Raw genomic sequence first — 18,222 nt, forward strand, 5'->3', positions numbered from 1 at the left:
GTCATCTCCAGTCAGATAAGTGACGACTTCTTCTCCCATTGTTAGTCTTTTTTTTATTCTCTTTTTGGTTTATTTAAGTTCATTTTTTACTTCAATTAATCTTTATTTTTTACTTCAGTTTTATTGCTTCAATTAAGTGTCCCGAGCATCTTTTTGATTTCAGTTTTTTATTTATTTTTCACTTCAATTTTTTAATTTCTTTTTTACTTCAGTTTTTTAATCTCAGTTTTTTCAATTAGTAAAAACACAATAGATCCTATTCTATAGATGAAATCGATGATAGCAATGAATGGTTGGTTGGACAAATGGATGGTAACTCTTCTAATGAAGATAACGATCTTGTGTTTGAGGATGATAACTTGACATGAAGTGCCGTTAGTAAAGCTACAAGAGCTAATGATAATATTTATAGTTACATTGGAGCGAGTTCGAGGTCAAGATGATCTTGTTGGAGCGAGTTCGAGGTCAAGAAGTGTCCTAATGAAGAGGACATTGGTGAAGATAAAGATGATGAAAGAGATGGAGATGATGCCTTTGATAATGATGACTATTGATTGGTTGTTTGAAATTTAATTGTACTTTAAGACTTAAGTCTACTTAAATATTTGCGTGTGTGTTTTTTTTTTTGAGAGAAAGTATTCGTGTGTTTAAGTATTTATGATTTTAAGTATTTGTGTTTTTAGTATAAAATATATTGAAGTAAAATATATTAAAAAAATTTATACTTTAATGCGCTTCGCCTACAAAAAGCACAAAAATTTATACTTTAATGCGCTTCGCCTACAAAAAGCCTGTGCTTGAGCTTAAAGCCCTGCGCCTATGCTCTGGGGCAGTCTCGGGCTTTTTTAAACCAAGGGACAAACTACAAAGAGTCACAAGAGACGAGAGCATACTCATTTTTCCATTAGCATTAGAATTCACACCCGAAACTAGTTTTCCAAAATTCGCCATATAATTATTATCATTATTATTGTCTAAAGGGATAACATTCAAATTCATGCCTGAAACTAGAATCGCAAATCCAACACAACTCAAGCAGCATCAAGTACATGAACATATGATACAGCTCATTCGAAGACAGACCTTTGTTTATTTCTTTACAAAGGACACACCCTTATCAATGCTTCCACCCAACTCTTTCTTGGCCTTCTCCAGGCCGACCCTGAAAACGAGCAGCGATGAACATCAAACATTAATCACAAGTAAGATATTCATAAGAGCTAGTAAGGCATGAAACTTGGAATTATAACAGGAGAATATTAGGAAAGTCTAGACAGACCTTTCAAATTCATTCAGTGGACCAAGAGGGTAGATTTCCTCAACTCCGTTGCGTCCAAGACGCACTCTTGAGGCAAAGAATGGAAGCTCAGTTACCTAAGACAAAAGTCCACAACTTGACACTTTAAGGGAACAAAAAAAAAAGAACAGGCTCCAATGATGCTATAGGAACATCTCACTTAGTAATCGTACAAACAAAAACAAAAACGTGCCTGGGAAGGCACAAATGCGCATTCAACAACACCAGCATCTCCTCTCAATCCCCTCAAGCAAGCATCAGCAAATTTGACTGCTGCATATGCCTGCATCATTTATTCATATTCTTAAGTTAAATTTGGTGGATATTCTCCATGCATTGCCAACATAAAATAAAAAATAAAAGAAGAAAGAAAGATAGCAGCATACCATAGAAAGAGTAGCAGAACCTGCACCAGCTTTGGCCTGCAACGGTAGCCAGTAATATTAGTCAACCACGGCATTAGTACTGTTGCTGAAGATAGAGAAAATGCTGATATTCTCAGTGATCTATGTATACGTAAGAGATACAATTTGGGATCATTTCTAGCCCAGTGAACATGAATGACGAAAGCATCATGATATGTAGATGGAAGGGAAGCCCAAGAACCATATAAAGGTCAAACGCACATTCATGCTTACAAGACATATTCACAATATTAGCAACATGAAAGCAAAAATAAATAACACAAGAAACATAACAGAGGATCAATAATAGTATCGCATTTTTCCCTTGTTGTGACTCGAATCCCCAATCTAATGGTTGGAGGGAAGCACATAACAGAGGTAACTTAGTTAACAGCACTTTCATAACTAAAAACTCTACAAGGGCCAACTCTAATCACCAAAAGAAAAAGTGTGGCAATATATTTATAGATCACAACAAAACAAATTAGATGTTGGATTCAGATATTTAGAATAATCATTGACAATATAAACCTGAACAGTCACTTTCTATTAAACATCTTTTGCAAATTCAAATGGGCTTGTAAGATTTCCCGTACATATTACAGGATTGATAAAAAATAAGAAAAAGATAAAAATGCTATTCCGAATGGGAAAACATTTTGCAGCAAGTTTAAGGTTTGCTTTCAACATTTGTGTATGGTTTTTCCAATAATCAAGTTTTGGGGGATTTGGGTACAATGGCTTGCCATCTGGTGCACGACTGTTGCTGAACTAGGTAGCAAGCAATTTGTTTAGAACTTGAAAAATATGTCTGATACATGTAAATAATAATGATGCAACAGAGGCATCCAATAGAAAAACTTTTATCTGCAGCTTGTCTAAAAAAAGAAATATTTATCAGAGACCTCCGACTAATACTTGAGCCTACCTCAACAACTTCAGTACCACCATTCTGGATCCGAGATGTCAGATACTCGGTCTCTTCTTGGGTGAAAGAGCATGCAGGTTTTACCTATGTAATGAGGGGGGAAATAAAACAAAATGATACAATGCAGAATTTTTACAATTAATACTGCAAAATCATGTTATAATCTTGACCTGTGAGAGAAGGGGCAATATTGTTACACCAGCATGGCCTCCTACGACTGGAACATTAACATCCCGTGGATCTAGCCCCAAAACTTCAGCCTTAAAATACAAATAATGAAAATGATTTCAAAAATAGCAAAGACAATTGAGAGACACCATAGGCGATCACTTCACAAAGATGTACCTAGTGAAGTATAAAAACTAAAAAGTGTGACTTGACCAATTCATAATAAGTACTTTAACAAAAGATGCAGAATATCATAGTAAAGGAATTCCATTGTCTATAAGAAAATAACCAGAACACTTTCTGGTGAAAGTATCCTATTAATAAGGTACACATGCCAGAATATGAGCAGATTTTACATTTCTAACAGTAACATTTAACAGCTAATTGTTTAAAAAACACGAACCACCATAATGTCACATCTCATAAAAATCATCCAGGAATGCTGGATGCTGGCATGAGAGAGAGAGAGAGAGAGAGAGGTGCGTGTGTTGGTCTAGTGGTAGAGTGGTTAATGCCTGAGCCAAATGTCTCAGGTTCAAGTCTATCATGATGTGACCTTTAAAAATTTATGTCTCTTCAACAAGAGAGGGGGGATGATGAATATAAATAGAAGTCAGAGGAACCAATTCGGTGCATTAAAGCTAAACGCAGATCAACCAACTTGTAGACACAACAGGTTTTCATGGATATATTTTGAAACATAAAAAATACTTGTAGATGATAAATTCCGGGAGAAAGATATCTTACCACAAAGGTATTAGCTCTGACTACATCAAGCATAGTAACTCCTAGGAGTCGCCTTGGATTGTAGGTCCCAGCCTTCTTAAAAACTTCTGCAGCAATTGGGACTGTAGAGTTCACAGGATTACTGATTAAGTTGACAATGGCCTTAGGACAGCACTTAGCAATTCCTTCAGAGATAGTCTTTACTATTCCTGCATTAATGTTGAAAAGATCATCTCTTGTCATTCCAGGTTTCCTGGGAACACCAGCAGGAATGATTACAAGGTCCATCCCAGTCAGTGCATCCTCCAACTGATTTTGACCCAGGAAACCACGAACCTAAACATCATGAGATTCAGTCAAATTTTCCTAGTTAAGTCCCAGAGAAATGCAATCTACCTTTTTAATCAGAATCCAAACCAGATATGCATCTAGTGATGTATCTCATGATAAAAGGTTTGTTTCCTGAAAGATTACAACTTAAATGTCTTCACCATCTTGCAGGAGTGATTCTTGTGGTTGGATCTATAAGAGAAGCAACACTTCTGCATCCTACTAGTTAGAGATGGATATGCTAAATATGCATTTATGTATATCAATAGCTGACTTCATATTTTTCCGCAATCTCCTTGCAATCACTGAGAATGATTATATATACTATCTAAGTACTTTAGAAGGTAGAAACATGAATTTTCTGAATTTTGCAAAACGTCTTCTTTTCTTCTCTATAATGATTTGCATCAAATTTACACCCCTAAGTATAATAATTTGAATATACTGTCGTTATTACTTCCAAATCTTGAATTAGCATAAAACTATTTTTCACTAGAATACTCAGCTCAAATAAGAATAATTCAATAAAACTAAGCTGCAAACTTGAATTTCAAAGGAAAAAATAGTTCAAATACAAGCATTAGGCAAGTAATATACTATAGATTGGGAAATATGTTATTACCACAGCGCCGGTGTCCATATGGCTGATATCCGCTGTAACGCCAGGAGAGTTAACAACATCATAAAGATGAAGCACAGCCACCAAAGGATTCATCTTCATCAACATCGCCAGAGGCTGCCCTATGCCTCCAGCCGCTCCCAATATTGCCACCTTGAAACCCGGAGAGCCGCCTTTCGCCCGGCAATCCGCGCGCCATAAACTCCCCTCCTCCACCTTCAAACACACACATAGTAATTTTAAGCCATACCTATGAGTAATTTTGACTTCTAAACAACATATTCCGATCAACTTCCTAAACCAACAACTTATAGTTCAAATTTCCAGTATATCGCGAGGAAAAATACTAATCAAAAGATCAGGATGTGTACCAGCTGCAGCTGATTATCTGGGGGATTGATGTGACTGGAAATTCGGGCAATTCGTCGATGAATATCCGCACTCTGCTGCATAGTGATCGTTTTTTTCCCTCAAAAAACTGCAATCAAAGCTCGGAATAACGTGAAATGGTAATCGAGGGAAAAGAGTTGAGGATGCGATCCGTATATATACAAATGAATATTAGTTGTATTTTAATGCGTCTCGAGAAATTATTCATAGGGATGCGTGGGTTCGGATATATGGATTTGGGGTTTGGTTAGATTTTAGGCTTGAGTATGGGCCTTTGGTGGCGTTTTGTTTTACTCGAAATTTGTCAATTACGGAGTATAAGATTTTTTTTTTATTTTTTTATTTAGGAGAAAAGGTAGTTCATAATCTCGATGTATAATCTCCTCGAGCCAAATCGGAAAGTCCGACCTCCAAACCATTATATCAGAATGCCAAGTGGCGAAATTTGTCAAACAATGAGCGGCCCGATTGGCCCCTCTACGAGCATGACAAAAGTCTAAAACTAGATACTCCTTAGCATACAAAAAGGTATCAAAGAGCTCGTCGCATAGGGAATCCGATCCGTGGTGCTGATCATGAACAACATGGACCGCAAGCAAAGAGTCCGAGTACACTACCACCGGCCTGAGGTTTTGCTCCATGCAATAGCCGATGCCCAGGAGGAGAGCGTGAAGTTTGCCTATCAGCGTGGTCTCCGTTCTTCCAATACGGCGCACCACAGCCGCAATCACTTTTCCAGCATGTTCCCACACAATAAAACCCACTCCAACAATGGCTCCTTCTTCATGAATCAAAATGTCAACATCCAACCGTAGGATTCCTCTAGGAGGGAGTTTCCAGCGACGTTCTCCTTCCCTCAGCAAAATTTAGCTTTGAACATGCACTTGGGCCTTGGCTTCTTGGAAAGCTTTTAAAAAGTTAGCACTCTCATTGAGGGATTCCTCCCAGCTGCATTTCATCCCATTATGTTTCAGATCACAGAGGTTTCGCCAAACCATCCAAAGGCAAATACAAAACAAATCAAAATCCCCCTCGCCATGTTCCTTTAGGATTAAGCACAATAAATCCTCCATTTGGAGATGGAGCTTTGGTTTAGGAGTAGGCCACCACTTCGAGAATTTCCAAAAAGGCTTAACAACATCACACTTAAAAAGACAATGAATTGTGGTCCCCCACTCCCGTTGGCACTGGTGGCAGATACTTGTTGTGGTGATATGATCGCGGCGAAGGTTATCCTCAGTGGCTAAAAGATTAAGAGATGCTCTCCAAATAAAGATTCTGACCTTTGGTGGTATATTAGAGCTTCACACTGATGTCCACCATGCTTTCCGGTCAGTCAACGTCGTTGCCTCATGAGTGTAGTAGAAGCCAACTGCACATAAGTATCCCGACTTCACCGAAACATCATTTCTCGTCAAAGATCCAATATCGCCCATCCTCTTTTTCCAAATTACTGATTTGAACGGTGAGAATATTTGCAGCCTCATACGGGAGAAAGAATTCAACCAACTTCTCCTCATTCCAGTTACCACACGGGCTCACTAGATCAGCCACCTTCAAGTTTTCTTTGCCGGGTGGAATGCGGGCAGCGATGCCACTCCCGCCTCCCGGTATCCACGGATCTAGGAATGCCCTTGTCGATTTGCCGTTGTCTATCTTCCACCGTAAGCCTTTGTGTAGAAGCTCTCATCCCCAAATGATAGATCTCCAAGCGTATGAGACGTTTGCCATAATCCTTGCATCCATAATATCACAACCTCTATAGTATCGCCCCTTGAGCACCCTAGCAACCAAAGAGTTGGGGAATTTTATAAGCCGCCATATTTATTTTGCAAGGAGCGCCTTGTTGAAGGCTGCCACCTTACAGAACCCCATCCCACCTTTTGACTTTTGAGCGCAAAGAATATCCCACTTGGCCCAGTGCATGCGTTTGCTCTTCACAGTTTCTCCCCACCAGAAGTTTGCACAAGCAAGCTCGATATCCTTGCATATTGCATCCGAGATTTTGAAGCAACTCATGGTATAAGTTGGGATAGCCTGAATGACAAATTTGGTGAGTCTCTTTGCCTTCGGTTGAGAATTGTTTGTTGTTCCACTTGCTAAGTTTTGTGCACGCACGCTTCCTTAAGTAATCGAATTGTATCCGCTTTTGTCAAACTACAAAGGTCGGGAGTCCCAAGTAAACTGCGAATCCTTGAGTCTCACGGAAGCCCAAAATACTCATTGCCATATCCACAGCCGCTGGAGGGGTGCATGGGCTAAAGGTGCTAGCCGATTTCTCGAGGTTAAGCAGCTGTTCGGATGCCGTTGAGTAAAGCTCCAGCGCCTCTTTAATAGCAGCGACTCCCTCGGCCTTAACCTTGAAGAACAGGAGACTATCATTCGCGAAGAAGAGATGCGACACAACCGTGCTGAATTTCGAGAACCAAAGGCCGTCAAAGAGCCTCTGGGACTCGTAGCTATTGAGAATGGAGGAAAGACCCTGGGCGCATATGACAAATAAGAACGGCGACAGAGGGTAGCCTTGTCAAATGCCGCGGGTGGGGGTAACCTGCCCATAAACCTTACTGTTAATCACAAAAGAGAAATCCACAGTGGTGACACAATCCATTATCAGCCTGACCCAACGATTAGGGAATCCGAGAGTGGAGAGCATGGCCTTTAGAAAGTCCCATTCGACGCGATCGTAAGCCTTGCTCATATCTAGTTTGGGCGCTGCGAAGCCGTGTTTGCCGAGCTTTTGATTTGTAAGCCAGTTCATGCATTCATATCCAACTAAGATATTGTCAGATATCATCCTCCCTGGTACGAAAGCACTTTGTCACTACAAGAAAGACGACCTTTTGCGACATGTAAAATATGTCGTAAACTTCAATTTTTATGTCGCAAAAGCTTATTTGCGACATTTTCTGCGTCGCGTTGAATTGTGTCGCAAAAGCTTGTTATGTAAATTTTACGACACTTTTTGTCTTTTGTGTCGCAACATATACGACCCTTTCTGCATCACTAAATCAATTATCGTATAAAATTTGTGACATATTATGTGTCACTAGTCATACTGATGAATGCTAGTTTACGTCACATAACATGACACTAGTTGAAATGACGCGTCCTAATTTGCGACACTAGTTTGTGACACTATAATTAATGTGACGTAATTTTTATATGACACTTTTAAAATTGGGTAAATATCATGAAAACCCCTAAATTATACTCAATTTATCAAAAATACCCTGAAACTTTCGAAATGTTCTCTAAACCCGCAACCTATCAAATTTTTATCAAATATATCCCGCATCTACTTTTCGGTTACCATAAAGATGATGTGGCTCGCCGGATGCCACAATGTAATTTATATTCTATTTTTTTTAAATGAAATGAAAAAAATGAATTCGTTTCGTACCATATTCTATCGTGTTTATCCCTAATTCTAGGTTATTAGCGTGAATTTCAAACATGATAGGAGTGAATTTTAAATTTCAGAGTGGTTTTTTTAAAATGATATGGTACGAAACGATGTCGTTTTTGCCATTGCATTTTTAAAAATAGAATATAAATTACATTGTGGCATCTGGCGAGCCACATCACGTTTTTAGTGACCGAAAAATAGATGCATGATATATTTGATAAAAACCTGATAGTTTGAGGGTTTAGAGAACATTTTGAAAGTTTCAGGGTATTTTTGATAAAGTGAGTATACTTCAGGGGTTTTCATGATATTTACCCTTTAAAAATTATATCGTAATATACACAACACTTTGTGCATCACTAAATTAATTGTTGCATAAAATTTGCGACAAACTTTGTGTCATTAGTCGTATTGACGCATGTTAGTTTGCGTCACATTACACAATATTAGTTGAAATGACGCTAGCTGATTTGCGACACTGGTTTGTGACACTATAATTAATGTGACGTAATATATCTATGACACTATAAAAATTTATGTCGTAACAAATACAACACTTTGTGTATCACTAAATTAATTGTTGCATAAAATTTGCGACAAACTTCGTGTCATTAGTTATATTGATGAATGTTAGTTTGCGTCGCATTACACAACATGTTGGGAACTTAATCAAATATCCTAATCCTAGTTTTGATGATACCAAAATCAATAGGTTTCTTTTGTAATAGACTAGAACTATTCGAACTCAAGTGTTAGAGTTCTTTTTCTAGTTTAGTTGTTGTTCTGAAGACTGAAGACTGAAGAACAAAGGACTGAAGACTGAAGATTGAAGATGCCGACTGATGTAACGATTAAGGCATAGTCAAATACCGATATTTGACTTATCAGTCGAAGGATCAGTTTCGATTGATTACTTAATGCGCGCCACTTGGATTCAGCGGACTGATACTAAAGTCAAATATCAGTTAAACATTATTCCTCGGACTGAACCTTTAGAGTTCAAAGGAAGCCACGCACTCCAGAAGTACAGCCGCATTAAATGCAGAGATCTCAGGATTGTCCTTTCTCTGCAGAGGCCATTCCTTTTGGTGATTACCTTTTCAGAGATGTCACATCTCCTACTCTTCAAAGTAGCCATTCTCACCAAACAAGGAACCTCGAAGATTGAAGCCTCAGCCCAAGTTCAAATTACCCTCTAACGGAAGAAATCTTGAAGACCATCTCCGCCAATGGATCTATTCAAGACGTCTCCTATAAATAACGCTCGAGGATCACTTCAATCTTCACCGATTCAACAACATAAGCTGAAACGCTGCCGAATTCGTTACTCAGCAAAACCAAGCTTCCTCAAAGTTTGAATCGAAGAAGAGAATCACAAAGCCAAAAATCAATCACTGCTGATTACATACATTCTCTTAGAACTTAGGCAAATATTGTATATCCAAAGCCTAGGTAAACTGACTGCAAAGAATTTGTTCTTTGTGGTTTAGTTGGCAAGTTTTCAAACCTCTTTTCAACGGACCGAATTGAGAGTTTGTGTCGAAAAGGAGTTCAGACCAGTGTTCTGTCTCCGTGAGATCTTAGTGCCCAGTGTGCGCTAGGAGTGAGAAATTCAACCCAGTGTGTTGGTACTGAAGATTAGGGCTGTAAACGAGCCGAGCCGAGTCGAATACAAGCAGGCTCGAGCTCGGCTCGTTTAAATATTCGGGTGTTCAAGCTCGGCTCGAGCTCGATTCGAGCTTTTATCTTGATGATCGAGCTCGGCTCATCACCTACATACTAAGCTCGAGCTTGGTTCGAGTTCGGCTCGGGTGATGCTCGATAATGTCGAATTCGAGCTTGAGCTCGAGCTCGACTCGTTAGATGTTTGTATATATGATGTTCAAGCTCGAATTTGTTATAAATTTAAGAAAATCTTTTTAATTAATATGTTATTCATGTTCGAGTTCGACTCGTTTAAGGCTCGTGTATTAACTCGATTGAAGGTTCGTGAACAGGCTCGCGAACATGTTCGCAAACAATCGAATTCGAACATGTTCGCGAGCTCAACGAGCCGAGCACTGTTAGGGTCGAGCTCGGCTCGATAAAAATTTCGAGCTCGAAATAAGGCTCGAGCTCTACTAGTTTATTATCGAATCGAGCTCCGAACGAGCTTTTTTCGAGCCGAATCTCGAATAGCTCGCGAGTAGCTCTGTTCATTTACAGCCCTACTGAAGATAGGCTCTTCAGTTATTTCGGTTTGTTGTGCACCCGCAAGCACACATTCAGGTTTGCTGTGCACCCGTAAGCACACGCATCGGTTTGCTGTGCACCCGTAAGCACATGCCCAGTGAAGTTGTTGGTCTGATCAACTGACTGTGGATGTAGGAAGTATTTTCCGAACCACGTAAAAATCTCTGTGTTATTTACAGCTTTCAGTATTTACCTTCTTACTCGTGCTTTCACTTTCCTACACTGAAAACTGATTAATTGCAAAGAGAAACTTAACTGCTGACAACTTGATTAATATCACATGCTATTTCGAAACAAAAGTTTTCCGATGCGTGTGTTATCAGTCTAACTAATCTATCTTCTGATAGTCAGTAAGATTCATAACATCTCTCTGTTTAACAAACTCGACTGAAGCCTTACGTGTATCAGTTAAGGTCTTTGACTTAACTGATAACTCATTACTGAAGAGTATTCAGTATCAGTCATCAACCTTGTTTTGATAAAACTCTTTACAGTAAAAAGGTTGAGTCAGTTTGTATTTAAAGTTTCATTTTCAAAAAATAGCCTATAGGTGTATTCCCCCCCATACACCTATTCGAGACCCTCCGGACCTAACACAACATTAGTTGAAATGACGCGTCCTAATTTGCGACACTAGTTTGTGACATTACAATTAATGTGACGTAATACATTTACGACACTTTTCAAACTTCTGTCATAATATATACGACACTTTTTGCATCACTAAATTAATTGTTGTATAAAATTTGTGACAAATTATGTGTCATTAGTTGTATTGACACATGTTAGTTTGCGTCACATTACACAACATTAGTTGAAATAATGTGTCATAATTTCTGACAATATAATTGATGTGACATAAAATGTTGACCACACATTTTAAATTTGTGTTGCAATAGTGAATATAAAATATTTATGGTTATTGTCACATTTTTTTTTTGTGATGAATATATTGAATATTTAACAAATTATATAACAAGAAAATTACAATACGTACCAAAAGAATAATTGAACTAGATATAAAAAGTTGAATACACAATAACTATTAATTTTTAAATATCAGAAGAGAAAATATCAAAACATAATTCACCATACTAGCTAGCAAATTATTCAAGAATATGGATCAAAAACGAAAATGTCTAAAGCTATGTTCCTATGCAATAATGAAAATTCAATGGTGACAATGTGAAAATCACTAGCATTTTGCCTTCCTATTGCTGGTCCTTCTTGTACTTTTTCCTTCCTCTTGTTGGTCCGTCATCTAATAAAATTGATTAAAGAAAATATAAGTAACTTTTTTTATATAAAAATTACACTTTGAAATACTAAAAAGAAATTAATTATTTACCTCAAAACTTCCATTGACTTCATTGGTGTTCTCAAAATTCACAAGTACTTGTGATGACCCATGATTCGGAGCTTGTATGCGTCGAGAATTGAGAGACCCGACTAGCGCAGTATGATTTAAGAATATGAGTTAAAAAAATAATAATAATGAAATTAAAATTTATTATGTGAACTTGCAATGATATTTTGATCCTCTATTGTCAGAAGTCGGGCTTGAAGCATCTCCATTTGAGAAGAATATTCCTCTTTAAATTTTGAAATTTGTTCTTCAAATTCTTTTTGAATGCTTCCAACTTTTTCATTAGATTTCTCCTGGACAATTCGATCGAATTCTTCTCTAGAAGTAAACATCAAATTGTTACTCTTTGAAGAAGCACTACGTAAACATCCGAGCGCTTCGCTTCCAATAACTTTTTCAAAAATTGCATCATTAGCAACAGTATAGTCATCAATTCCTCGGGCAACTTTTGCTTCAACTCTTTCAAACGAGCCTAATTACAAAGAGTAAAAGAGAAGAAAAACAAAATCATATACTAATGCATACCATTAGATATTAGCAATATATGACAATTCACTATTTTCACAGCAAGAAAATAACCTTATTACAAAGCATATATTGTCTATGACTCAACACATTAAAGTAAACTTTAAATTCATAAAAACAAACGATTTCATAATTTAAATTTCATGAATTAAATACAATGAAAGCTAAAAAACATTCATCCCAAACCAAAATAAGAGTACTTACAATTTTTTCTTCAGTATGAGTATCCACCGATTTTCCATCCTTTCTCTGTCATGAATATATAAACAAATATAGCTTTGAAGGTTCTTTATCGTACTCTCGGCAGTACTATTAAAAACAAGAATGACAATTACTATAATATAATATAATACTCCCTCCGTCCCTGAAATGGCTTCCTATTTGGGGACGGCACGAGTTTTAATAAAAAGTTGTAAAGTGTATTGATAGTGGAGAAAAAGTGATATAATTATTATTGGAAGTTGTGAAAAGTGTTATAATTAGTATTGGGAGTGGTGAAAAGTGAAAAGTAAGAATAAATAAAGTATTATTAGTGGTGGGGTAGGTTTCCAAAAATGGAAAAAAAGAAAGAGGAAGTTATTTGGGGGACGTCCCAAAATGGAAAAATAGGAAATTATTTTAGGGACGGAGGGAGTATATATTTATGGTGTCAGGGGATAAGAATCATATATCAGGGGATGTGTCATTTTATGGTGTTTTGAAGGATATAATAGAAGTGAGGTACACCAATAATCTGAGATTTATATTGTTCAAGTGATTGAGTTGACTATAATGTAAGATTGAAACGTGATGAGTTTAATTTCATTTTGGTCAACTTTGCTCACTTACTATATAGAGGAAATAGAAACATATATGAGCCATTTATTTTGGCTTCTCAAGCTCAACAAGCATGGTATATTGAAGATCCCGTTGATCCAGATTGGCATGTAGCTTTGAAGATGACACCTCGAGCTGTATTCAATGTTGATCCAAAGGTTAATGAATTTGAAAGTATTGAGGATGAGCAGATTTCATGTCAAACAAAATGAACCAGATATTAACAACGAAAGTATATCATGGACTGGAGCAGATGTTGATAATTTGATAGTTGTTGATGCAACTGGTGAAGATGAATAGATAATGTTGATAAGTTCAATGATGAAGATGATGAAGCGGAATACTTTTCTAGTGATAAATCTGATTCCAATGATGATGATGACTTTTTTCAAGATATTATACCATCAGATGAGAATGAAATATATTAGGTAATTCAATATACAGTTAATTTAATTTCTTATATTTTTATCTCGTTATTTTATTTTATGTGGTGTTTATGAATTTAATTAAGAATTTGGCATTGTTAAAAGGTTATTTGACAACGATATGACCGATATTAAAACTTGTTGATTGTATATGCATATATTAAATAAAAAGGGGTATTGTATTACTATTTTTTCAAGCCCATATATGGATTATGTTATTAGAATACCTTCTTTTTAATTGTGATTTTCTATTGTAGGCATGCTTGTTTACTGACCATTGATTTGTATCCTCTAAAGTAAGAACTATGCATGGTGGACGAGCAAATAGAGACTCGAGTGCTTGTGCATTGGCTAGGGTAGCTACTTGGTTCCGTGTTAAGAGGTCTATGAGGGAAGTCGTCTGGTTTAAAGGAAAAATGTACGCATTTATGAAGTTTTGGTGTTGTGGTTCCATTGGTTACTTTTCTTAGCTCTACAACAAATATAGTAAAACATTATTTATCAACTGGAGCTTTATGCAAATTTTGCATATTGGTTACTTATTTTGTTTGACTTTTTGTTGAAAGAAGTTTACATTTCATTCACGTGTCTTCTTCAATTTTGACGCATTTATTTATAATTAATGCTACTTTGGTTTGTTATCTAATATACGAAAGTTAATGTTTTCGCTCCAATTTATTGTTACTATATATTGTTAGAGGTTGTTTTGTAGATCAAGAAAGCAAGTTATGTTGAAAAAATAGAAATAAACTTGTGACCAGATTTTGGTAGAAATCATATATGCTTCCTTATTTTTTTAAGTGTTCTACTTTTATTACTTTTATTTTGTTCATTATAAAATAAAATATAACTGCACATACTTCATTGTCCTCGTAATTTCTTATTACCAAATATTTTTTGTTATGAATGAGAGTTTTTAGGCTATCATACACAACTCGAAATAATCTAATTCTGAATGAGAGTTTTCAAGTTATCATCTTAACTCCAATTTTTTAGCAGCATTGCATAAAGTAATCTAGAAATATTTTTTTTACTTCATTTATTTTCATTCTACTGAAATTAATTAGTTTAATTGAATTTAATAAAATTCAATATGAGATGCTTAAGCATGAATATAACTCTACAAATGTAAAATGATATGGTATAACCAATGTTACAAAGTTTGTGCAATAAATTTAGTGGGAGACATACATGGAAAATGCTGCAAATTATGCCACAATTGTGTAATATTATTTTAAATGTGATGTATAATTGTGATATTTTATTGAGGTGTCGCCAATTAATATCGCAGTTTTGAGATATTAAAATAAGTGTCACATCAGTGACATAAAATTGTGACATAATACTTAGATAATACACATAATCGACGTAAATATATATCATTGAATGCAACAATATTCTGATTATGTGGTATAAATACAACCTTTATAGAGGTGTCGCTAATAAATCGCCGCAATTTTGAGGCATTGAAATGACTGCCGCATATGTGTCACTAAAACTACAACATAGTATTTAGATCATGCATAATTGACGCAAATATACAACACTAAATGCAACACTATTCTTAATATGTGGTATAGTTACGACATTTTACTAAGGCGTCACAAATAAACTGTTGCAATTCTGAGACGTTCAAACGAGTGTCACATGTGTGTCACTAAAGATGATGCAAAATTGATGCAAATATACGACACTCAATGCAACACTATTGTTAATATGTCATATAATTATGATATTTTATTGGAGCGTCGCAAATAAACTGTTGTAATTCCGAGGTGTTATGACGAGTGTCGCATATGCGCCACTAAACTACGACATAATATATTGGTGACACACAATTGACGTAAATATACGACACAAAAAGCGTAAGTGTGGTAATTTTAAGTCACATACATGTAGTGTCGCATGTGCGCATGATGTGTGTATTTTAGTTACTTAGTTAGTGTGTGTTTTGCTATGATTTTATATGATTTTACATGGTTTGTGACATTTTGGCGCATGAATTAGATGGATTGGAGATGGATGCTCGTAGATGGAAGAAGTTGGTGAAAGTAAAGAATTATGAAAGAAGCTGATTGATTTTGGAGAAGATTAGAGATTGGGCTTGGATTAATTATTCTAGATTTAATTATGTCCAAAACTCTTGATTTTAATTATTTCATATGTTTTATTTTGTACAGGCCGAAGCCCATTAGCAACAACTTAAGGGTTTTAATTCCCTTAGCTTGTTTAAGAGATAGCCGCATAGTTAGAATTTTAATTAGGTTATAATTCTTGTTCTACTATTGTTAGACTTAGCCGCAACTTTGAACTAGAGGAGATTAGTTTTGACTTTTGATTAGGAACAACACATATATTTCCTTTAAAAAACTTTTGATCAGTACGTTATATATTATGCATGCAAATTTAGTTAGATGTTATTGTTTTTTCTAGCTTTGGAATTTGGGAGGATTGCGGCTGGAGTATTTTCGACTTGGCAGACGATTTTTTTATATACTTGTGGTGACTTTATATCAATTCCATTTTCAATTCCATTTTTAATTCGTTAGTTTAATTTTTAGTTTGAAGTTTTGGTTAATTTCTTTCGATTGCAGTTTTTTTGTTTATCGTATTTGATTATTTTCATGCTTGCTTTTATTTCTTTGATTGTTGTTAATTTAATTATGAATAGCTAAACTTTTAATTCGGCGAGAATAATGAAGCATTAATTTATTAATCTGTGAGACCTAATTGGTTTTAAAATTGATTTCTATTGATTTCGATTTATTCCTAGGGTTTAAAGATAATTCTGATTTTATTTAAGCCTGATAAACTTAGATTAAATTGGATTACAGTCAATTAGCACCTCCAATCCATAATTGTTGGAATAGGGCTGATTAGTGATAAAGCTACCATGTTCGTAGTAGGAATAAATTGGTAGATTAATTATTACTAGCGTATCTAGGATAATTGGTCTAAATTGGGTTCATTTATCTTAATGGTATTAGAATATTAAATCTATGACTGGCGTATCCAGCTAGGTTATATTTTAATAAGGGAAATAGGCAGGACTAGTGTATCTACCCGTCTATCGACTCAGTAAGTAGGAATTGGGGTATGTCAGTGCGTATCACGGTATCCTATAACTAGTTGGTTAATAGGAATTAATTAATTATTGCGTCAATGATCAGAGCTTTGAATTAGTGTGGATTTATTCGAGCCGAGTTATCTTTTATTAATTATTTTCTAAAGTTATTTTATTTGATTTATTGCTTTCTTAGTTATAATTAATTTTCTCAAAATTTAGGCGTGGTGGCATCACAAAAAATATAGGTTTTAGGGAATTGAATGATTTTACCTGCTCTCTGTGGGATCGACCCTGCTTATCATCATACTAATTTGTTTTGATAATTCTGCAGGAATTATTTGGTGGTATACGACGTCCACCACAATAGGTCTATTTTCCTATAGTGTCTTATTGTCACCGTTGACTATATTTCAAAGTGGGTGGAAGTAGATGCCGTTTCAAAAATCGATGATTGCATAGTTGAGAAGTTCATATGGAATAATATTTGTTGCAGATATGGGGTGCCAAGGGTTTTGGTCTCTGATAACGGAACGCAGTTTACAAGTAAGAGGATAGAAGATTTTTGCTCCAGGATGGACATCAATCAGAGGTTTGTGTCCGTTGCACACCCCCAAGCCAATGGGCAAGTCGAACTAACAAACCGCACAGTCTGCGAGGGGATCAAGAAAAGACTAGAAAGGAGCAAGGGACGTTGGGCCGAGGAACTAGACACAGTACTATGGGCGCTCAGAACTAGCTCAAAGACAGCTACAGGAGAGGCCCCGTTCACTTTGGTATACGGGTCAAATGCCATAATCCCTGCATAGATAAGACTGGAATCCCACCGGATAATTACTTATGATCCTACGCAAAATGAGGCGCTGGGTCGTCTGAATTTAGACTTAGTTGAGCTAAAGAGGGAAGAGCCTCAGGTGAAGGCCGCCAAGTACAAAAGTATAATCAAAACGGACTATGATAAGAAAGTGTGGTTGTGCAGATTTGAGAAGGAAGATTTAGTGCTAAAGAGGGCAGATGCCCTAAAACCAACGGGGAAATTCGAAGCTAATTGGAAAGGGACTTTTATTGTCACAGAAGTGTTGGGAGGGGGAGCTTACCACCTATCGGATCAAGAAGGGAGACCTCTCACCAGACCATGGAACATCAACCATCTAAAGAAATTCTATGTGTAATTCTCAGCGTAGCTCTTATCTTGTAGACCAAACACTCTTTTTCCCACTGGGTTTTAATGAGGTTTGGGACCATGGATATCTTAATAAAATAGATTTCATGGTTTTAGGAAAACCTGCTCTCTTCATGTGCCATATTAACACACACCTTCTTCATATGTGTATGATGAAATGCCTTTTTGAAAGGTAACTTAGCCGCGCTGCGGAAGGAAATGCCTTTCTGAAAGGTAACTTAGCCATGCTGCGGAGGGAAATGCTTTTTTGAAAGGTAACTTAGCCGCGCTGCGGAGGGAAATGCCTTTTCGAAAGGTAACTTAGTCGCGCTGCGGAGGGAAATGCCTCTTCAAAACGTAA

At 36.4% G+C, this 18,222-nt stretch overlaps 1 protein-coding gene across 1 annotated transcript; it reads right to left on the reverse strand.

Moving 5' to 3' along the window:
- Positions 1 to 930: 930 nt before the first annotated feature.
- Positions 931 to 5,167, reverse strand: LOC131001798 (malate dehydrogenase, glyoxysomal). The gene is made up of 9 exons (XM_057928390.1): positions 4,844 to 5,167; positions 4,476 to 4,688; positions 3,545 to 3,859; positions 2,800 to 2,889; positions 2,630 to 2,713; positions 1,684 to 1,719; positions 1,491 to 1,580; positions 1,280 to 1,374; positions 931 to 1,162 (listed from the first exon to the last, which is right to left on the reverse strand). Exons 1-9 carry the CDS (start codon positions 4,922 to 4,924, stop codon positions 1,090 to 1,092), a joined length of 1,077 nt encoding a protein of 358 aa, XP_057784373.1. The 5' UTR covers positions 4,925 to 5,167; the 3' UTR covers positions 931 to 1,089.
- Positions 5,168 to 18,222: the final 13,055 nt, after the last annotated feature.

The sequence above is a fragment of the Salvia miltiorrhiza genome, chromosome 8 (assembly GCF_028751815.1).
Source record: "Salvia miltiorrhiza cultivar Shanhuang (shh) chromosome 8, IMPLAD_Smil_shh, whole genome shotgun sequence".
Lineage (NCBI taxonomy): Eukaryota > Viridiplantae > Streptophyta > Magnoliopsida > Lamiales > Lamiaceae > Salvia > Salvia miltiorrhiza.

Excerpts from the sequence above, each read along its gene's own strand:
- LOC131001798 (XM_057928390.1), bottom strand. The coding sequence starts at position 4,924 with ATGCAGCAGAGTGCGGATATTCATCGACGAATTGCCCGAATTTCCAGT. Across the intron at positions 1,581-1,683 it reads GTTCTGCTACTCTTTCTATG|GCATATGCAGCAGTCAAATT; the intron begins GTATGCTGCTAT and ends TAAATGATGCAG. Across the intron at positions 1,163-1,279 it reads CCACTGAATGAATTTGAAAG|GGTCGGCCTGGAGAAGGCCA; the intron begins GTCTGTCTAGAC and ends GCTCGTTTTCAG.